We start from the raw sequence: 23,712 nt of genomic DNA, 5'->3' as shown, positions 1-23,712 counted from the left end.
GGGTGTTACATCCCTATGCATGTATGTGTATGCATGCTTGTTTTGTGTTCTTCTCTTTTTCCCTCTCTTTTTACACACTCTGATTAGGTTGCTGTTATTGGTTATCTGGGCTGCCAATCTTAATTACCCTGATGACATCTCCACTCTCCACAAATGGATGGCCTTTCCTTCCCTTTAAAAGCTGTTTGAATCCATGTGTTTGCAGCCTTTTTTCGTTTGATGACAGCTTTACTTGTTAGCTGCTGATTTTTGTGTATTGTCCCTGGTACTTTGTGACCTTGTACATTCTTTATGTATACTGACAAAGTCACTCGTTACCCATTTGTGGTTATGTGACTTCATCATCATCATTATTATTTATATAACTATCTGCTCCTCTAACCAGAGTGGAAAAGTGGACAGGTAAGAAATCACGTGACCTACACCTTGCACCACGTAGACTGATTTTTGACCCTTAGACAACCCTAGGGGTCGTAACAATATATAATGTGGAAATGGTCAAGAAAAATACAGGAAATATAATGTAATATTATTTTGATCATCAAGGGGGGAATTCAGAAGTTTCTGCTCACCATACATTTGAGTATGCTTGCCTAAAATGGACATAAGGACTTGTGGAAATGTTTATAGTTATGAATTGGAATTAGTTCAGCCTGATGTTGTTGCCAGACATGGTTTGAATGTGTGTTCATCTTGTATAGGGTAATTCAGGTTTTGTTGAACGTCAAATAAATCTATTCTTGAGTGCACATACACTAAAAGCATCACTTATTTCTGACTGTTGGCTAGTTTTGCCATGCAAGCACAATCACTTGCATTGTAACTGGAAGAAATTATTAAATGAATGATCTTGATCTGCTAATCTTAGCTTCCAAGACATCCCGGCACCACAGTAAAAATATAATATAATCACAAAGTTATGTTATATAGACTAGGCTACACATTTTAACTTATTTGTTTGATAATTAAATTGGTTTAACCTGGTAACCCCCCATTCTCAGGAGCCTAATCTAAAAAAAAGACATCTCTTTCCTTTAAGATTCTGCACAACCTGCTGTTTACCACAAATTGAACCGCATGTTTGTGTGTTTAGCTTTTCACACATATGCTGCTGAACTTTACCATTTCACACATTGGCTGTTAAAAATCAGTATGATACCCGTCCCACACAATAAAATAGCCAAATATAATGCCATGATGAGCTGCTGCCTTTTTTTACTCTGTACAACCTCTAATACTAATATGACTTTTAGAGATTAAGTCAATTTTAACAGTGTACAGAAAATGTATTGTAGCCAAGTTGTTACAAACTGTGTGCATTTAAGCCTGGGTTACAAACATTTCTGAACATTTGGCCATAACCAAAATAAAAATAAATGTGGCACTCCTGTGCAATACATCAAAGATATCTATATGGTGCATTTTTACATACCAGTATGTTTAATTCAAATTCACATAAAAATGAATAATTTACTCCCCCTCATGCCATTCAATGGTGGCCAGAACTTTGAAGGTCCAAAAAGCACATAGGCAGCATAAAAGTAATCCATAAGACTCCAGTGGTTAAATCCATGTCTTCAGAAGCAATGTGATACATGTAGGTGAGAAACAGATCAATAGTTCAGTCTTTTTTTTTAATTATTTTTTTTACAATAAATCACCACTTTCACTTTCTTTTGTATTTGGCTAGTCAAAGTCTTTGTGCATATCGCCCCCACTGGGCAGGGAGGAGAATTCATAGTAAAGGACTTAAATACTGTTTCTCACCCACACCATGGCTACAGAAGACATGGATTTAAACCACTGGAGTCATATGGAATCTGATTACTTTTATGCTGCCTTTGTGATTTTTGGAGCTTCAAAATTTTGGTCACCGTTCACCTGCATTACATGGACCTACAGAGCTGAAATATTCTTCAGATAATCTTTGTGTTCAGCAGGAGAAAGAACACAATGAAGGAACAGCATGAAGGTGAGTAAATGAGAACATTTTCATTTTGGGGTGAACTATCCCTTTAAAACGGCACAGACGGATGGGACAACGTTTCTCTAATATGGTTAAAACAGTCAAATATCATGATGCTCACGTTTGACTGCAGTTAGCTACAAATGAGTGAAGTTTGTGATATTGTGTATAAAGTGCAGGAGTCTGATAATAGTAAGACGTTGAGAACCTGTTGCATCACGGACACAACGAGAAACAATGTAGTAAGTGTCATGCCCACTTTGTGGTGGTTTACAGCCTGTAGAACATACGTCACTATATAACCTGACTTGCCTACGAATGCCGTCGCTGTCATTTCTTTTCCAGTGGTTCGCGTCGTGCGCAAGGTATCCATGGGTAACAAACAGCAATGCCGAATTATTACCGCCAGTGCTGCTCTGTTCCTGGCGATCGGTGGCATTCTTCTGCTCGTCATCCCCACCGAAGATATAAAAGAAGATGCAAAGTTCATGGTAATAACAAATTTATTTCTCATGCATGAAATGTACTGGCAACAAATCTGAAAGTAAGCCGTGAGTATAAAACGTTTGAAAGTCACGTTTCGAAGATCATCTAAATAATGCACTTAAAATCACCCTGTAGTTTCCGGCGGAAAAGATTTGTTATTCTCTGCTTAAACTGTTCGGAAACGGGAAAAATGAGCAGTATTGAGCGTTGCCTTGGCACGGTTTACAGTGCTTGTTTTGCTCACTGACGAATGACTTTGAAAACAGTTGGCTAACTAATAGGTAAATTCTCTTCAAGAGATATGATAAAAAAAAATAGGTAATTGAAAAAGACTTTTGAAATGAAGCAGTATCATATACAGTGCGAGCTTTAGCTAGTTCTCCTGCCTGCCATGCTCTGATCAGAGTTTTAAGACATCACATCTTTTGTTCAAATTGGCTCCCTGGATCCCATATTTGTTTTTCCCTGCTGTTTTGATTCAAAACTTTAATCATTTTTCCTTCTTAGAAACCACAAAATGCTGATGGTATATATTCTTTCATTTCTAAATCCCATATATATATTTTGGAAAGGTTTATTTTGTTCTGACTTTGCCAACAGCATTTGTCATTATTCTTATTATGTGTGTATGTAGCAAAGCTACAGCGAGTCAAGTGCTTTTGGAGATTGGAAGTCACCTTGGTGTAGTGCTGTAACAAGTTGCCTAGCTAATACACACCATCCCATCACAGTTGTAAATCTTCACATCAAACTTTTACATTTCAGATAATCTTCAAGGTATTATAATTTGTAGAAGCCCTTTAAATTACATGCTAATGACAGTGATGATGAATGGAGCATACTGTGAGTTGTTGGAGATATGATGACATAGTAAAGCAAGCTTTAACATGTTTTGAGCTGCCAACGTAACACAGAAATCTTTGAGACTAAGAGCTGCTATAGAGTACTATTATTCTAGGCCAAATGGGCTGTATTCAAACTATGTAGACAAGGCATGGAAATGATAGAGATAATCATGGTTTGCATGAATGAATATAGTTCAGGTAGTGTCTTGCCCATAATACTGTGTGTGTGTGTGTGAGAGAGATAAAAGGAAGGGTGGAATACTAAGAGAGAAATGCCATTGTATTGATCCTTGTTATTTTTCTATCTTTGGTTTGTTCAACACTTGAATTTGAATAGGCCTACAGGGTAAACTAGTGACACCACATCAAAGAGGTTTTTTAAACTTTGAAATAATTTATAATCATATTTGCAAAGGCAGCTACAGAAGGTGAGTCATGTTATTGTTAACTTCAACACTAATTAGCATTTGAAATGGAAAACAAAAAAAATACAGAATTATTATCTATATTCAACATGTTAAGAGATCAGTGTTATGTTATGATTCTGTAATTCAACACTAACTAATTCAGCCAAATCACACAGGGACAGTAGTAGACACTGACAAAAATACAGCCTCCAGGTTTATGTCCAGCACATCAATGAAAACTGCTAAGATCATAAGAAACTACTACAATAACACAATGCTCATATGGTACTGTAAATGCTTAAAGACACACCCTGTTTTCAGAAGCACAATATCTAAAGCACTTAGTGTAGGAATGATTGACAGTCATCTTTTGACTGAATTGGTTTTAAGTTAAAAAAAAAATACAAAAGAAGGCTAAAAACCACAATGTCCATTGTGTAGTAATTTTTTTTTAAACCGTATTGTTTTTATTATTTAAAATAAACTCATCAATAAAGCAAAATATTTGTGTTACCAGTTGATGGATTTGTTCTGTGAAATATGAAAATCCCATCATCATTAACATATCGCTCATGTTGTTCTTCTCTTTATGTTCTTCTGTGGAACAAAATGTACTGGTTGCTTCTTTTTACACAATTACAAAGAATGGGGGCAGAAGCACCTTAAATGTATCATGAATGAAGTCCATGATTGCAATATATGCACTATATTTCAAGTCTTTTGAAAGCATGTGATTACTTTGTGTGATAAAAAGACCAAAATGTAAGTTGTTATTAACTGAAATGTGCCCTTCTTTGAGCTTTTAACTCTACAACGACCGTGTCTGGATCATTGAGCCAGTGAGTTGAATGGATCAGTCTAATTTGTGAAAAATATAATTCAGACCTGTTTTGTGAATCACATTAACTGATTGTTTGAAAAGACCTAACACAAAAGAAGGACTTCTTCGTGACTTGTTGCTATATCGCTACTTTCATGAACTATCATGAAAACACCAAGGAGATTTAGGACTGATTTAAAAATTGTTTGCTAAATAGTGACTGAAATTTTGGCCTGTTCATCACACAAAGCCATCATATGATTCCAAAAGACTTGGACAATAGAGCAAATGTTGTATGGATAACTTTTATAATACTTATTATGCTTTTGTGTCATTAATAAAGCAAAACAACTTTAGTCCCCATTCATTGTAACTAAATGGAAAGAGCAACAAATACATTTCAAAATTCTACTTGAGTATTTCATTGAGTAGAGAAGGTCTTATGGGTTTGGAACAACGTGAGGGTGAGTAAAGTAAAGCAGAATTGTAATTTTTGGGTAAACTACTTGTGGGTGAAGATGTGTTTGGTATTGAGCAAACATTTTCTTTTAGCCAGCCACAGTTTTTTTTTGGTCTTTCTTCATGAGTTCTTTCATTATGTTCTGTTTATTTTCAGTATGGAATAGTCCTGGATGCTGGATCCTCCCATACTGCCATGTACATCTACAAATGGCCCGCAGACAAGCAGAACGGTACTGGCATTGTCAGTCATCACAGCGAGTGTGATGCAAAGGGTGAGTAGATAAGGCTAAAAGGAAAAAGTTCATCTTCATCTGTTTTTTTTTTTCAGAAATTAATCACCCATGTCCTGGTTTCAATATGTATCACACTTCTCAAGTCACTTACAGAACAGATATTACAAAATGCAAACATCAAAGTCAGAGGTTTTACATGAAATAAAATGAAAGACTTCCTAATTTAAGGAATTGTTCTTTTTGTTTCACCCTTCTCCAAAAGAGTCTTTTTAGTGCAGACAATTTAAACAGAGGTATGAAAAAATGAAGACTGCTGAATATGCTACTCTTTGCACATTGCAACCCACTTCCTGTTTTATGATTCTGCCCTAAGTGTGCCCTTTTACAATATTTCATAATCACGTTTGGCTCTGTTAAACACATCTCTAAGGATCTGACAATCACAGAGCGATGCTGCACTCCTAGTGCCCCTCAAATATTGCTGACTTGCAATGTTCTTCTGAAACACCAGGAATAGGCGCCAAAGAAATGCATGATTCCATATATGGTAGTTGAGGTGCCATCTGAGGAAAGAAATGGGAACTGATAATTCACATAAAGTCTCTGCGGGCATATTTCTTAAGATATTCATTGGACTTTGGTGTTTCAGTTCTGTTGTCTGATTACTTGCACTCGCTCTTCCTCTATCACTTTCTCTCTCTCTCTCGCTATCCAGGAGGAGGAATCTCCAGTTATGCGGGCAACAGAGGAGGAGCGGCCCGTAGTCTTGAGGAATGTATGGAAAAAGCAATGAAGGATATCCCAAAGTCAAGACACAAACTCACCCCTTTGTATCTTGGGGCCACCGCAGGCATGAGACTGCTGAAGTAAGTCAGAAAGCTCACTGCTTTGCGCCATGCCTACTCTAACAACACCCAGCCTCTCCTGGCTGCATTAATAACTACTGGTGAAATTATTATTATTATAACTTGTCTCATTTGACGAGACACACCACTTTTTAACAGAGTTCATAATACTTCATTATTTTGACGTCTACAGGTGAAACTCGAAAAATTAGAATATCGTGCAAAAGATCATTAATTTCAGTAATTCAACTTAAAAGGTGAAACTAATATATTATATAGACACATTACAAGCAAAGTAAGATATTTCAAGCCTTTATTTGATATAATTTTGATGATTATGGATTACAGCTTATGAAAACCCCAAATTCAGAATCTCATAAAATTAGAATATTGTGAAAAGGTTCAGTATTGTAGGCTCAAAGTGTCACACTCTAATCAGCTAAACACCTGCAAAGGGTTCCTGAGCCTTTAAATGGTCTCTCAGTCTGGCTCAGTTGAATTCACAATCATGGGGAAGACTGCTGACCTGACAATTGTGCAGAAAACCATCATTGACACCCTCCACAAGGAGGGAAAGCCTCAAAAGGTAATTGCAAAAGAAGTTGGATGTTCTCAAAGTTCTGTATCAAAGCACATTAATAGAAAGTTAAGTGGAAGGGAAAAGTGTGGAAGAAAAAGGTGCACAAGCAGCAGGGATGACCGTAGCCTGGAGAGGATTGTCAGGAAAAGGCCATTCAAATGTGTGGGGGAGCTTCACAAGGAGTGGACTGAGGCTGGAGTTACTGTATCAAGAGCCACCACACACAGACGGGTCCTGGACATGGGCTTCAAATGTCAAACGTCTTACCTGGGCTAAAGAAAAAAAGAACTGGTCTGTTGCTCAGTGGTCCAAAGTCCTCTTTTCTGATGAGAGCAAATTTTGCATCTCATTTGGAAACCAAGGTCCCAGAGTCTGGAGGAAGAATGGAGAGGCACACAATCCAAGATGCTTGAAGTCCAGTGTGAAGTTTCCACAGTCTGTGTTGGTTTGGGGAGCCATGTCATCGGCTGGTGTTGGTCCACTGTGCTTTATTAAGTCCAGAGTCAACGCAGCCGTCTACCGGGACATTTTAGAGCACTTCATGCTTCCTTCAGCAGACAAGCTTTATGGAGATGCTGACTTCATTTTCCAGCAGGACTTGGCACCTGCCCACACTGCCAAAAGTACCAAAACCTGGTTCAATGACCATGGTATTACTGTGCTTGATTGGCCAGCAAACTCGCCTGACCTGAACCCCATAGAGAATCTATGGGGCATTGCCAAGAGAAAGATGAGAGACATGAGACCAAACAATGCAGAAGAGCTGAAGGCCGCTATTGAAGCATCTTGGTCTTCCATAACACCTCAGCAGTGCCACAGGCTGATCCATGCCACGCCGCATTGAGGCAGTAATTAATGCAAAAGGGGCCCAAACCAAGTACTGAGTACATATGCATGATTATAATTTTCAGAGGGCCGACATTTCTGTATTTAAAATCCTTTTTTTTTTATTGATTTCATGTAATATTCTAATTTTCTGAGATTCTGAATTTGGGGTTTTCATAAGCTGTAAGACATAATCATCAAAATTATATCAAATAAAGGCTTGAAATAGCTTACTTTGCTTGTAATGAGTCTATATAATATATTAGTTTCACCTTTTAAGTTGAATTACTGAAATTAATGAACTTTTGCACGATATTCAAATTTTTCGAGTTTCACCTGTATATAAACAAAGGCTGAAAGTTAGTCAAAATACAAATTGTCACATGTTGTTGATACATTGGCATGAAAAAATTGTGCAGATATCAAATATATATGTATGGCATATCCTACAGTATTTCCGAACACAAAGAGTCCAATGAGGTTTTGAAAGAAGTGGAAGACAAACTGAAGACCTACCCCTTCAGTTTCAAAGGGGCCACTATCTTAAGTGGACAAGAGGAGGGGGCATATGGGTGGGTCACAGTCAACTACCTGCTGGAGAATTATATCAAGGTACAGTAAGGGCTTGAGATATTATTTATATTTTTATAAAAATAAAAAAAAATACATAAAAAATAGAATAATAAACTACAATGAGCTAATATCTGAATGTCTTAATGATCTGTTACTTGCCACCATGCATGCTTTTATATCCACTCTCCCTTTTCTTCTATCATTTTACTAGTATGGTTTTGTGGGTCAGTGGCTGTCCCCAGGCAGAGGCACGGTTGGTGCACTAGACTTTGGTGGAGCTTCCACACAGATCACCTTTGTGACTAAACAAACGGTGGAGAACAAGGACAACCTGATGAAACTTCGGCTGTATGGACAAGACTATCAGATTTACACTCAGAGCTTTCTGTGTTATGGGAGAGACCAGGTCTTACTCAGACTACTGGGACATCTGATTATGGTTAAGTGTGCTTCCTGAATATCAAACACGAATACTTTAATTTCTCATCTGATTGACTGGTATGATCTGTGCTAGTGTACATCTTAAAATATGTATATGTGTTAACTAAGTGAAACCTGCATATTTTGACTAACATAGCTGATGTTTTGTCTTTGTGTGTGTTACAGACTCAAGGATCAGACAGCTCTGTAGTTCACCCCTGCTATCCTGCAGGTTACAATGTCTCCATTAAACTAGGCAGTGTGTTTGAAACTCCATGCATCAAAAGACAAACACCCTATAACTATGATGACCTCCTGCAAATAAAAGGCACTGGAAACTACAATCAATGTCTGGGAAACGTTTCTCGTCTCTTCTCTTTTAATGACTGTTCTTATTCCAAATGCTCTTTTGATGGAGTCTTCCAACCCAACATTACCGGACATTTCATGGTAGGTGTAGGTAGGTCTGTATTGTGTTACTGTACATGGAACTGTTAGCCAGTAACAAGTCAGTTTAATTATTTATTTTACAAATATATTGTGGTATCAATGTGATATTTATTATATTTATGTAATCTCATGTGCCTTAGGATTGATTAATGTCTTGTACTGGTGGGGGTGGGAGGGGGTTTTGAGGTGATGTTAAGTGTCACACTTAAACAGTTAAGTGTGACAGCTCAAAGCTCATGTATTCTTGCATGCATCATAATTATGATTAAGCAAACTCTTTCACTGGCTTTATCCTCTGTGTATTGGGATCTCATTTACATGTCCCTCTTTTTGGTACAGGCATTTTCTGCATTTTTCTACACTCATTCCTTCCTTCAGAAAGCTACAGGCATCACCATCACTTTCCCAGCACACTTAGAAGATGCTGCCCATACTCTCTGCAATATGAGCTTTCAGGAGGTACCACCCTGCTAATCTAATTTTGAACCCTACTATTCTGAGATTACTTTCCCCATATCTCAGCAATCGACCACAGGACCTAAGATTGACATTTTTAAGAGAACTTGCTTTTAATTCTCTATGAAGAATATATTTAATTCTTACACTGCAATGTTTTGACTAATTGGCAAATTAATCAAAATTGAATCAACAGATCTGTACATTTGTCAGGGGAATTGTTTTAGCCTATTTTTAAATTGAATAAGTTTCAATATATTCCTCCAGGAAAAGGAATACAAATAAATTGTGTGAATGAAAATGCTTTTGTCATTCACTCACTCTCCTGTTGTTGCAAAGCTATATGAATTATATTAGAGATATTAGGCAGAATATTAGGGAAAGCCTCGGTCACCATTCACTTTCATTGTATAGAATAAACATGAAATTAAAATGAACGGTGACTGAGGCTGTCATTCCCTAACATTCTGCCTGACAAATCTGCCTAGGTTTGGATTTACATGAATGGTAAATTAAATTAGTTTTCATTTCTTGGTGAACTATTCCTTTTAAAGAACTCTCGACCTCTTCCACTCAGATTTCTGTTTCACTCTAAATCTCCTAGATGCGAAATAAGGGTCTGGATCAGGAGAACCGTTTGAAGGACTACTGTGCCGTCTCAGTCTTCATGCAGGTGCTCCTGGGGAATGGATATGGCTTTGATGATTTCTCCTTTCCACATATCTCCTTTCAGAAGAAGGTAAGCCCTGAGCAAGAAAGCCCTATATGCATTAACTAAACATGAAATCAAAATGAATCCTATTTTCTTTCATTATACTCATTCCATATGTTATTTTATATGATTGAAAAGTATTTTTTCTTTGTAATCTTTCATCAAATTGTAATAACTTGCTACACCTCTGAAATGACTTTGATGGCCAAGCCCTGGTATTTTTTTACCCCTCCCCTCTAACTATCTGTCATTGTGAGACCACTTATCATGATCCATCCAGTCAAAAGATCTGTTTTTAATAATAAAACCTAGAAGAGAAGTAGCATTTTTGACTGGCTGATCTCATGAAAATGTTCAAAACGAAATAACATGCTTCATTACATGTTCTTGCTGTATTTTCCTCTGGAAATGTTCAGTGGGGGGAGCCAAAAGTGAGTAAAATGATGTCATAATCAGCCAAGGTTTTAAAGATAAATGTTAGATTGGTACGTTTCACTCATTAAAACCTCACACTAACCAAAAACTTTAACCTTAACCTGACTGATAGCATCCTAAACGCAAATGAGATGTAAATTAAACAGACGTTATTACCCTAAACCAACACCTAAACCTTACCAATTGTGTCCTAAAAGAAAATGCGAGGAACCACATGATTTCTTAATGATTCTATGACACTTTTGTTTCGCGTGTCAGTTTGTGTGCTTTGCTGGGCTTGAACCACAGTCTTCCGAGTTCCAAATCCAACACTCTATGAGGTGAGCTACCACACAATGTAATCTCATTGGAACATTTGTGTAGATCAGGTTATGTTGGTGGATCTGTGATACAAGCGTTGAAATGTACGTTTTTTCAGATGATGTTTTCGAGTGTTTCGATATCATAACACAGCAGTGTGTGTAGTAATAGAGTGAAAAATAAGTGTTTATAATGTCATAATCAGCCGCTGTACTCATGATTTGTGTGAAAGTGAATAAAATGCACAGTTGTTGTAGCGCCTCTACGCTGTAAAAACACCCCAGCTTATAGGGTTTTTTGAGTCACAGATAGTATGAAATGTGGATTATTTGTGTCCACATAAAAACACATTTTAGGACAATAGTATCCCCCCAAATGTTGTCCCAACTAGCTTAACAAAGTTGTCTGAAAGACAATTTCATATTGAACAATGTTGCTGATTTGTGAGTTCCCACCATGTATTGCAACATGAATAAATTATTCAGTTAAACTTCTCTTATAGCAAATAGAAAGTTAGCTGAACTAGAAATAAGTATTTCTCTCAACAAGAATTTTTGTATTTGGTAAAGATTTAAATTCAGATTGACTAAATTGGACAATTAATAAGACACTCTTAGAACTCAAAAATCGTACTGCATGTTGATTTTAGATTTTTTTTTTTAAGTTTGCTCCGCAATTCTTTTTTTTCTTTTTATTACAGTGTAGTGTTAATTTCACCAAGAAACTACAGCGAACATAGAATGCAACGCAGTTTACATAAATGTATTAATAGTAATGTTTGTTCTATGAGACTAAGTTGATTTTTAGGGTGAGGTTTTGAAAATGGTGATTTCTGATGAAAGCCAAATAAGTATGTCTAATAAGGTTAACATTACTTGAATAAAATATAAAATGAAGTCCCATCCTACAGTTTTATTTCATATGTCACATTACGGAAGAACAATGGGAACTATTTCATGTTAACTATATAATAAGTGTGAATAAATGAACCCCTCCAAGTCTTGTCAAGACAATATCAACATGTTACTTTGGTTGGCAGGCGGGAGACACATCTGTGGGCTGGTCCCTTGGCTACATGCTAACTTTAAGCAACCTGCTGCCTGCTGAAGAGGTGTTCCTTAGAAAGGCACTTCGCGCAGAGGCCTGGAGTGCTCTGATCTTTGTCTTTTGCTTCCTTCTTGTTACGGCAGTATTTTGTCTGCTGCGAGCCAACTGCAAGAAAGAAAATGATTAATAACAAACAAAAGGTACTGTCTAAGTTATATTGTGTCCCTTGTACATCATTATGCACTGAAAAGCTTTTCTGTCCTTTGGATAGTTGGCCAACCTCTTATGTTTACAATAAACAGAAAATAATAAGGATCCACAATAACTTTTGTATTACATTTCATCAACATTTCTATATAAATTTGAATTTGAGAAGAGACTGTATACCAATAATGCTCAGAACAGAAAACATCTTGCCTTGATTTTATTTACTAATTTCGTCAGCTTCATGACATGGGCACTCTGATTCAAGATACTTTTTTTTTTAATGTACTTTCTGTACTGTAGGCAAGATGGCTTGTGTGTGTGTGTGTGTGCTGTGTGTTAACAATATGTCTTAGAAATTGGAAGCAATGTTTTTTAAATCATGTTTTGCTGGATTTATTTGTGTGATATGTGTTGTAATAGAAAGTACAAGGCACTGAAAACGTTTATAATGTAAAATCTTGAAGATGCACTGTATGCGATACACAAATGTATTGTCATTTGGTAATTTTATTGCTTGCTTGTGTTTCTCCTGAGGAATGTCATTAAAAAAAGTTAACATGTTTATTAACTTCTCTGTGTGACATTGTGTATATACTATCGATATAAACTGAGCACTGTACGTTAAAACCAGGGGCATATAAATCATGTTCTTTCTGTCTAAATGTGCTTTTTGGAGATAATCCATACACATTCTTTAATATGTTCCTCCACTTTTCAAATAATTTCTATATCCTTTGTAAATGTCATGATAAATGTAGATGCACCATAAGTTGCACCTGTTCCTCTATATTTCACTAGATTTTTTTGTCTGCAGTGCAAATATACAACGCATCACATTCAGCAGCTGGCAACAAGATGAAGGCTTCTATTGAAAAGGGTTCTAAAGAAAACCCAGTCACTTATTGAGAGAGTAATAGACAACTTGTTAAAACATTCCTACAATTACATGGAAAATATTTATCACCATTTTCTCAATTAGCCATGCAGCTAAAAGTTGTTCTATTGTTGATTTAGAAATTGTTTTACTCCTTTCACCCTGTAAATTGCTTCTATAGTTCGTAAATATTTTTATTTACTCTTGCATACTCTGGATGTTTGTGAAATCCCCATAGGGACTATGAATGCCCTTCCAAAACACTGACGGGATAGTTCTCCCAAAAATGAAAATTGTCAATTTACTCCTGTTGCTCCAAACCCACATGACTTCCATTTTTCCATGGAACACAAAATGAAATGTTAGGCAGAATGTAAGCCCCATTCAGAGAGAGAGAGAGAGAGAGACGGTATTTTGACGGTAATAAACGAGCCTGTGAGGGATAGACACTTCTATATACAGATCAAGTGCTCACATAATCTGTATAAAGGAATCAAAAAGATACGTTTCAAGAACGGTCCGTGTATCTTTTATGGTCATTCGATTTTCCTTTTAGAATCGGGTATTAAAAAACAAGTGTCTTTAGTTTTTTGTCTACTGAAATTTCTTTGCAAGATATTTTTTTTTCAATCTTTCGTCAGTGGAACGATCGAAACAACCGTACAACCAATTGAAAAGTATACGTCGTCTATCCCTCACTGCCTCGTTGTCATCCCCTTCAAAAGTCAAAGATGGCGCTGTTGTGAATAGTGTTTTTGATCTCAATGGCAGCTCAAATGACCGGCTGACCTGTCTTTTGAATATTGCTTTTGCGACAACGACATCAATAAATTCTTAAGTATTTCAATACAAGTTAAGCTCAGTGGACAGCACTTGTGGCATAATGTTGATTACCACAAAATGTATTTAGACGTTTCTTAAAAAAAATAAAAATCGAGGTTACAATGAGGCACTTTCAGTAGAAGTGAATGTAGGCAATTCTTGGAGGGTTTAAAGGCAGACATGTGAAGCTTATAATTTTATAAAAGCACTTAATTCATCTGTTAAAACTCCTATATTACTTCATTTTTACAGTCGTTTTATGTTTGTTGACATTGATATTACACCAAAGTTGTAAAATTGGCTATAGGCTATATTTACTCAGAGAATATTAGTAAGTGATTTATTAACACTAAAATCATGTTTACATGCATATTGTTTGTCTTGTGGCTATACTTTTGAAAAAGTTATTATTTTAACAATAACAAATGGGCCCATATTCTGTTCCATTGTAGCCTAAGTGCCTCACTTTTTCTTTTTTAAATTAAAGGATGGACGAGTCCAAATAATCTTTTGGTTATTACTATTATGTTGTAAATGCTGTTGATTGAGCTTAACTTGTATTGAACCTGGAATATTCCTTTAATGACAACAGTGTGTTTAATTAGTTATAATAAATGCATAGCCAACAGTTAGTAAAATATGGGTGTCACAACACAGTGGGTGAATAGTTTGATATGCATTCAAATGTATTGAAGCCAGCCTCAATTTTCACTTCTTACTTTGAGTCAGGCTGGAGTCTTCATTGTGTCTGTTTAAAGTATGGAATAATCCTGGATGCTGAATCTTCCCATACTACCATGTACATATACATGGTAGTATGGCCAGCGGACAAGCACAGTGGAACTGGCATTGTCAGTCAACATAGCAAGAGCCATGTGCAGGGTTAATAGTTCAGGAGAGACAGAGGGAAAAATTAAGGGGAAGACAAATAGTGTAAGTTATTACTATCATATGTGTGTATTATTCTGGGTTTAATTTGAACCTTTGTTTTACTCACCCTCATGCCATCCCAGATGTGGATGACTTCTGCTGAACACAAAGGTTTTTTTTAATAAAAATCTCTCAGCTCTGTTGGTTCATTCAATGCAAGTGAATGGTGACCTGAACTTTGAAGCTCCAAAAAGGACATAAAGGCAGCATAAAAGTAATACATAAGACTCCAGTGTTGTTTGACAACTTTCCTTTCTATTTATATTTTTCTATCTCTCACTATCCAGGAGGAGATATCTCCAGTTATGTGGGTAGCAGAGGAGGAGTGGCCAATAGCCTTGAGGAATGTATGGAACAGGCCATGCAGGATATCCCAAAGTCTAGACATGAACTCACCTCTTTATTTCTTGGGGCCACAGCAGGCATGAGATTGCTCAAGTGACTCAAAAGGCTGTGTTCCAACAAACACTGAACAAGCTAATTATTAATATAATATCTACTATCCCTATTTGACAATGGTCACTACACAACTTTTTAATAGGGATGTCCCGATACCATTTTTTTTTTGAGTATGATACTTCATATTTGGTTTCCTCCCATACCGAGTCCGATATCTGTTTGTTTTTTTCTGTCTGAACTCAAGATAACAGTTTATTTAAATGTTATCATTAAAATGGCATTTAACTGAATTAATTAAAACTTTAATCAAATGAATATATAACAATTAATTGTCTATTTATTTATCAGTTTGCATAATTGAAAAGGCACACGTTCAGTACTGTTCATCAATATGTAGGAACATTTCTGAAGCGGAACCTTTCACAATGTGCCAGAAACAAGAGTCTGTTGACGAGGTTGCACAGTTACGAAGTGTGCGAATGCCGATAACAACGAACAATGCAAACATAGCCAACGTTTATCACATTTCTGCTGTCAATGCATTTCAGTTACTTTTGAAAGTCCTTTACGAGTGAGAAAATAGACACAGCGTCTCGAAATGTTTGCAGGGTTACCGGAGCTTGGGATATCCAATGGAGAAGATCTGAAAGAAACACTCACTAACTGTACAGAGCCTCTGAAAGCCATCGATCAGTTTCAGGTATTGGCACTTTTCAAACATAATAGTCTACAAAAGTCATGCATCAGACGTAATGGGCTTTGTAGAGACAGGAATCGTTTGCGATGATGCGATATGTTGACAAATAGATGACAGCCAGAGTTGTGCCTCGCGATAAAAGCTGCTGTATTGTACTGAAATCTATCACGCGTTCATTATAACGGAGTTGTCGTTTACAGATGGAAAATGGCATTTTGTTGCCTACCCTACAGTCTGCATTGCCTTTCCTGGATCTTCATGGCACTCCGCGACTGGAGTTTCATCAGTCTGTGTTTGATGAGCTTCGGGAGAAGCTGATGGAGCGCGTTGCCACCATCGCAGAGAGCAAAGATGAAGACAGGTGAAAGAAAAGTTGCATTTGAAACCATTTATTTGCTTAGCGAATATTAAACGTGCTAATGTTTCCTTTAATTTATCACAGATATGTTAAGCTGGAAGAACTTCTGGAGAAAAGCTTTCCGTTGGTGAAGATGCCATCCATACAGCCTGTTGTCATGCAAGTGCTGAAACATTTACCAAAGGTATTGGGGAAACTTACTTGTACAGTATTATTCAGGTGATCACATTGCAAATATATTGACTAATTTACATTTGGATTCTTATGCAGGTGCCTGAGAAGAAGCTGAAGCAGGTCATGGCTGATAAAGAGCTCTACAAAGTCTGTGCGGTGGAGGTGAAACGGCAGATTTGGCAGGACAATCAGGCTCTGTTTGGGGATGAAGTCTCTCCTCTGTTGAAGCAGTATATTGTGGAGAAGGAGGCTGCTCTTTTCAGCAGTGATCTGTCCATTCTACACAACTTTTTTAGTCCATCACCCAAAACACGACGACAGGGCGAGGTAAGGGTCGAAGTATGGTGTCTTACAGTATTTGTCAATTCAGTGTAAATTTACATATAAGCTGTATACTTGTCTGTCAGTATCTAACTGTAGGTCCATGTGCATTTAGTGTGCACTAGCACTGAAATCTAAAGTTCCAAGGAGTAAATCTTTCAGTTTTTTCTGGCAAAGAACTTTGATTGTAGTGTTTATGTTGCTACAGAACAACAAACAGCTAATCTATCCTCCTTTTGTATCTTTACATTTACCATGAAATGCTGTCCTTTTAAACAGGTAGTGCTGAAGTTGACTCAGATGATTGGGAAGAATGTGAAGCTCTATGATATGGTTCTTCAGTTTCTGCGGACTCTGTTCCTGCGCACACGAAACGTGCACTACTGCACCCTGCGTGCTGAGCTGCTCATGTCCCTTCACGATCTAGAAATCAGCGAGATCTGTTCAGTGGACCCCTGCCACAAGGTGTGGAATCAGTTTCCCAGCTTTACTAATGATAAATGTGTATAATAGCTCCCTTCGAAAGCTCTCCAACATTTTGCAAGCTAGAAGTGATCCCATGAAGCAGTCCTTTTATTCTCTGAACAGGCTTGAAAATAAGACTAGTTTATGCAAACATTCAAAATAACACAGGGCTTGCCCTGCCAACACTGGACCGCACTGACCACAATATATACAGTATATTTAATGAAAATATATATATCTCAGAATTAGCTTTATTGCCGAGTATGCTTACACGCACAAGGAATTTGTCATGATGACAGAAGCTTCCAGTGCAAATGCAACCATATATACATACAAACATGCATTTAAACATATATATATATATATATATATATATATATATATATATATATATATATATTTATAGTGACATAAAAACAAGATATAACAGATGAAAAAAGAGAAATATACAATAGAGCAATAATGTTTATTGTTTATCGAATATTTTATATACAGATATACAGTTATGTTCAGGTGATGTAATGTATTGAAGAAGAGGTAGGATATGTTAAAGAATATAAATGAAAGATATAAGTAGGATTGGATGGATTGAACGGTGCGCATGGGTGTATTGACAAAAGGAAAGTATTTGGGGACAGTTTTAAATGTTCTTGGGGTGGATGGCCTGAGGAGAAAAAACTCCCTGTGCCTGGCTTTTCTGGTGCTCTGTAGCACTGGCCAGAGGGCAACAGTTCGAAAAGGAAGTGTGCTGGTGAATGGAGTCAAGAGTGATTTTACCAGCCCTTTTCGTCACACTGGATGTGTACAGTTCTAGAAGAGTGGGTAGGGGAGTGCCAATAATCCCCTCAGCAATCCGAAATATGCTTTGAAGTCTTCTGATGTCTGACTTTGTAGGTGAACCAAACCAAACAGACTCAATGACTACTGAGTAGAACTGTATTAGCAGCGCCTGTGGCAGGTTGAACTTCCTCAGCTGGCGAAGGATGTACAACCTCTGCTGAGCCTTTTTCAAATTGAGTCTATGTGGGTATCCCAATTCAGGTCCTGTGAGATGGTAGTGCCCAGGAACCTGAATGACTCCACTGCTGCAAAAGTGTTGTTCAGAATGGTGAGCTGGGGTAATGTAGGGGTGTTCCTCCTAAAGTCCACTGTTTTAAGCGCATTCAGCTCTAGTTTGTTTTGACTGCACCAGAAGGCCAGCTGTTCAACTTCCCTTCTGTATGCAGATTCATCTGCATCTTGGATGAGGCCGATGACAGTGGTGTCGTTTGCAAACTTCAGGAGCTTGACAGAGGAGTCCTTGGCGGTGCAGTCATTTGTGCAAAGGTAGAATAGTAGTGGGGAGAGTACACTTCCCCGGAGGGCACCAGTGCTGATTGTACATGTGCTGGAGGTGAATTTCCCCATTCTCACTAGCTGCTGCCTGTCTGTCAGAAAGCTGGTGATCCACTGACAGGTAGAGGCAGGAACAGAGACCTGGGTTAATTTAGTCCATAGGCGAGTGGGGTTGATGGTGTTTAAAGCCAAACTAAAGTAAACAAATAGTATCCTTGCAATAAGTCCCTGGTCTGTCTAGATGTTTAAGTATGTAGTGCAGTTCAATATTGACTGCATCATCCACGGACCTGTTTGCTTGATAGGCAAACTTCAGGGGATCCAGAAAGTGTTCAGTGGTGTCCTTTCTGGTGGGCCAACACCAGTCTCTCAAATGACTTCATGACCACAGACGTCAGAGTGATGGGTCTGTAGTCATTAAGTTCTTTGATTTCTTTGGGATGGGGATGATTGTGGAGCAGGGAACTTCACACTGCTCTAGTGATCTGTTGAAAATCTGTGTGAAGATCGGGGCCAGCTGGTAAGCACAGGATTTTAGAAAAGTGTTCCGTATTGTACAAGTGCAACTTATTGTGAGAAGCTTGTGGAAGGCTACCCAAAATGTTTGACCCAAGTTAAACAATTTAAAGGTAATGCTACCAAATACTAACAAAGTGTATGTAAACTTCTGACCCACTGGGAATGTGATGAAAGAAAGAAATAATTCTCTCTACTATTATTCTAACATTTCACATTCTTAAAATAGTGATCCTAACTGACCAAAGTCAGGGAATGTTTTCTATGATTAAATGTCAGGAATTGTGAAAAACTGAGTGTAAATGTATTTGGCTAAAGTGTATGTAAACTTCTGACATCAAATGTATGTTAGCCAGCTTGGCAAGTCACCTTGGTGAACTTGGAGCATTAAATTGCTTTTGCAACACAATGTTCAATGTGTAAAAGAAAACCAAATATTTTAATTTGCAAGACATTAGAAGTAGTGGCAACCCAGCACTGGCCCGATAGGCCATCCTTATTGTTGAACCGTATAACAATATAAAAACATATTTATAAATATTAGAAACAGGTGAAAATAATTTAGTGCAAAATTCACTACAGGATGTTCTGGGTAAACAAACAACATTTGGAAACATTATCTATTTGAAGCATTTTATGTGTGAAGATCTAGATTTAAAGTATCTTTTTTTAATTTTAAAACCTAAATGTGTTGAAGCTGAATTGTTGTCCACACTGTGGACTATAACATTTTGAAATAAAATGTATTATGCTCTTTTACTTGGTAGTTTTCCTGGTGTTTGGATGCTTGCATCAGGGAGAAATTTGTGGATGCTAAACGGGCTCGAGAGTTACAAGGCTTCCTAGATGGGGTCAAGAAAGGACAGGAGCAAGTGTTGGGGTATGAGATTTAAATATCTACTGTATAGATAATATACAACAGTTTACAATAATTCCATTATAACTGTAAACATGCAACATAAACATACTCCATTATTGTTTTCCCACAGTGACTTGTCTATGATCCTCTGTGACCCATTTGCCTGTAACACACTAGTGTTGAGCACAGTGAGGAACCTTCAGGAACTGTTGAGCCAGGATGCCCTGCCTAGAGTAAGAACTCCAGCTCTGTTGTGGCATACTTTAGTGGTGTAATTATAATATTAAGTGTACTAGCCATGATATGTGATATCACTGTGTGATCCGTTTATTTGCAGGACAGCCCAGATCTTCTCCTGCTGTTGCGGATGCTTTCGCTTGGGCAGGGCGCGTGGGACATGATTGACAGCCAGGTTTTCAAAGAGCCCCGAATGGTGAGATCATCAAATCTCAACATTTTGTATTAAACAGTCCTCTTATGAAAATATTGCTGTTTGTGTTGTACAAGAATATGGCATGTGTACATTTCACAAAGTAACTGGTCTTTTTCAATATTAGGATTTAGAGGTGGTGACACGTTTTCTACCTGCCGTGATGTCAATTGTGGTAGATGACTACACATTCACTGTGGAGCAGAAACTTCCCAGTGAGGAGAAGACCTCTCTCACATACCCCACCACCTTGTATGAAACATTCACCAGGTACAACATCTAATCCTGGTTCTCAACCCAACACCTTTTCCAAGCCTTCACTTATCTCCAAAAATGATTTTTATTTTCTCTCTTGTATAGATATTTGCAGGACAACAGGGTGGCATGTGAGATCGGCCTTTATTATGTGCTTCATATTGCAAAGCAGAGGAATAAGAATGCTCTACAGAGGCTTCTACCTGCACTGGGTGAGACACTTTTTTATTCTACCGTCTGCACCATATAGTGCATTTGATGAAATTGGCTTTATTGACACTGATTGTCTAACCACTGAGATCGTCTCTTTTCACAGTGGAAACCTATAATGACATGGCATTTGGAGACATCTTCCTCCATCTACTAACTGGTCATCTGACTCTACTCTCTGATGAATTTGGATCAGAAGAGTTCTGTACTGCTGTCTTTGATAATTTCCTCCTCACTTCTTTCTCAAGGTGTGTATCATCACATGCAACAGTATGTAGCCGTAATGGAATATCATTTGTATATTAGTTGCATTAATAAATTGTGAAAATTAATTGGTGAAAAAATATTCATTAGAAGAGTAAAATCCAAGTCAAAGGAATAATTCACCCAACAATATTAACTCATCATTTACTCACACTTATGTTGTCAAACTCATATGACATTCTTTCTTCTGCAGAACACAAAGATTTTTTAAAGTATGGATATAATGTTTGTTTGCCCACACAATGCAAGTCAATGGGGTCCCAAACTTTCAAGCTCCACAAAGCACAAAGGCAGCATAAAGGCAATCCATACAACTCAAGTGGCTTAATCCACATTTTCTGAAGCAAAACAATCAGTAAAACGAGTACCAAAAAACTCCTTTTTCGACTATTAATGTTGACAGAAGTTTGATTACACTTCCTTGTGCTTGACAGAAGACACTTTGTATGGATTACCTTTATGCTTCCTTTATGTCCGTTTTAGAGCATGAAAGTTTAGACCCCATTGACTTGCACTGTCTGGACAAACAAACATCACATATCCTTCAAAAGTTTGTTGTTTTGCAGAAGAAAGTAAGTCATACGAGATGGCATAAGGGTGAGTAAATTATGAGAGAATTATCATTTTTGGGTGAACTATTCCTTTAATGCTAAAGCTCAGTTCATTACAGTTCCACAGGGATTAAAGTTCTCTGTCGTGTCGATGGATTTCCGTCAATAGAAGGTATGCACTGGGTGGGTGTAACCGCAGTGACATTCGCCTATTGTGACGTCATTCGCATACCTTCTATTGCAAGGGTCTTCAACGGGGGACTGCAAATTATTGTTTGATCCACCTTGGTGACATTTGTAGTAATCACTCATTTGCATGATAGTGACAGCAGTATGAATTATCGACATGTTGAAGTCGTTCTCAGCTGCATGCCAAATCTTAGTGTGACTAAATAGTGGTATTTAGCTTAAGCGTGCAGCCCAGACAAACACTTCACGTGCCCACTGCTCATCACGAGCTGCTCAATGCACGACATACAACAAACATCTTTCACGTTGTCATTATGGGGTATTGTTTGTAAAATTTTGAGGAAAATAATGAATTTAATCAATTTTGAAATAAGGCTGTAACATAACAAAATGTGGAAAAAGTGAAGCGCTGTGAATACTTTGATTATTTGTATGCCTAAAAAGTGTCAAGCATTGCAAAGATTATCCGTTTTATTTCATAGATTGAAAACAGCTTTGAATTTACACAAACTGGCAATAGAAAAGCTGTTCTAAAACATCTTCCCTTAAAATGCTATTGGTCTATTTAAATAAAGAATCGGTTAAAGGAATATGACTTGGCCTGAAAAAAGTTTTCAGTCAGAAATATTTTTTATTTAATTTAAATGTTTTGCTTTAATCCCTGGTTCCAGCATGTTTAAATGTGCTGTTCTTGTTTGCAGTAAGGAGAACGTTCACCGGCACAGTCTTCGCTTGCTCAACCATCTTCACCAAAAGGTGCAGCCATCATACATGGAATCCTTGATGAAAACACTTGAACCACCAAAACAGGTATTTGAAAGAAAATTAATCATAATAGCTTGGTAATATATCTGTCCTTCCTGAAGACTAAACTTAAGATTGCTTAAACACATAGTATATATTTTACAGGTATGAGTAATATTCTGACTTGAAAAGTCAATAGATGGCAGCTTATCCAGTTATGTTCAGGAATGACCGCTTTCTCTGTCCCTATCTTGACTGATTCTGTTGTGCTGATATTCTATGCAGAGACATTATGGTTACAAAATTTCAATTAATGTGGTTACAGAGCAGTGAGCCAGTTAAGGAGCTGCACACCCTGTTGAAGGAGAAACTTGAGGCCTCTAAGAAAAGCCCTCCACAACCAGAGGAGACCCCCTCTTTGGATTTAAGTCTTCACCCTGTCCCACCGACTCCCTCCACACCCACTACTCCACACTGAGACATACTGGGCTCCCCCGGCCACTAGAGAGCAGCCAGTCTAAAGCCCAGAAGGATATAGACCACATCTCTAGTTGTATAATGACTGACCTGAACACAATGCTTATTTTAACTTGTGACAAATTTACTTTTTGTTGTTTTTGATTTAACTTTTTCTTTTATAAAAGTCATTTTAAAAAAGCATTTTGTAAGCCAAGGGCCTTTTTCAATTTATATGCTTTGTTTTAATAATGTAGTCTTGTTTAATTTGTGAATTAATAAAATATACTCTCTTATGTACAATGTCATCATGGTCTAACTTGTTTTGTTTTGGATTGTGTCAGAGACAAGCCCATGTGTAAATAAAAATATTCTTTTTTTTTTTTACTTTTTTGCTGTTGAAATGCTTTAGTTGGTGCACTTAACTGATTAAGAGGATTAACTTAATTGATTTGGTAACATTAATAGTTTATTTATACATTGGAGTGAATTTGACTGCCCGAAGAATGGAACGGCCTGTTTTTCTTTTCTTTTATTGCTGGTTAGGCTAGCGGCGGAGGAACACATCTTTGATACAATTAAGTGGATGAATCTGCATGTTTTTTTTTTTTTAATTCTGCTTATGGGATGGAGTTTGTTTTTTAGAATATCTTCTGTTGTGTAATTCTGTCATACAAAAATAGAAGCAGTGGGTTGTCTCTCCATGTGGAATGTGAATGGGTTATTTTCTTAAACGTAAGAAATATGATATAGTGTTTCTTCAAGAAACACATCTTTCCCAGCAGAAAGCTGGA

General features: G+C 37.3%; 2 protein-coding genes across 2 annotated transcripts; both read left to right on the top strand.

Annotated features, from left to right (window-relative positions):
- The first annotated feature begins 2,262 nt into the window (after nucleotides 1–2,262).
- On the top strand, nucleotides 2,263–12,621 carry LOC127639476 (ectonucleoside triphosphate diphosphohydrolase 2-like). The gene is made up of 9 exons (XM_052121530.1): nucleotides 2,263–2,457; nucleotides 5,141–5,258; nucleotides 5,935–6,085; nucleotides 7,922–8,081; nucleotides 8,254–8,481; nucleotides 8,649–8,912; nucleotides 9,252–9,371; nucleotides 9,973–10,107; nucleotides 11,855–12,621. The coding sequence occupies exons 1-9, from the start codon at nucleotides 2,338–2,340 to the stop codon at nucleotides 12,047–12,049; spliced, it is 1,491 nt and encodes a 496-aa protein (XP_051977490.1). The 5' UTR covers nucleotides 2,263–2,337; the 3' UTR covers nucleotides 12,050–12,621.
- A 2,924-nt stretch (nucleotides 12,622–15,545) lies between these two features.
- LOC127643068 (negative elongation factor B-like) lies at nucleotides 15,546–23,209 on the top strand. The gene is made up of 13 exons (XM_052125620.1): nucleotides 15,546–15,794; nucleotides 15,992–16,152; nucleotides 16,234–16,333; nucleotides 16,420–16,650; nucleotides 16,924–17,109; nucleotides 19,728–19,840; nucleotides 19,950–20,052; nucleotides 20,157–20,252; nucleotides 20,377–20,519; nucleotides 20,610–20,716; nucleotides 20,821–20,962; nucleotides 22,420–22,528; nucleotides 22,788–23,209. The coding sequence occupies exons 1-13, from the start codon at nucleotides 15,693–15,695 to the stop codon at nucleotides 22,938–22,940; spliced, it is 1,746 nt and encodes a 581-aa protein (XP_051981580.1). The 5' UTR covers nucleotides 15,546–15,692; the 3' UTR covers nucleotides 22,941–23,209.
- Nucleotides 23,210–23,712: the final 503 nt, after the last annotated feature.

This window comes from Xyrauchen texanus, chromosome 4 (genome assembly GCF_025860055.1).
Source record: "Xyrauchen texanus isolate HMW12.3.18 chromosome 4, RBS_HiC_50CHRs, whole genome shotgun sequence".
Classification (NCBI taxonomy): Eukaryota; Metazoa; Chordata; class Actinopteri; order Cypriniformes; family Catostomidae; genus Xyrauchen; species Xyrauchen texanus.
The sequence above is the reverse complement of the archived record's forward strand: the minus strand, read 5'-3'. Positions and strand labels throughout refer to the sequence as shown.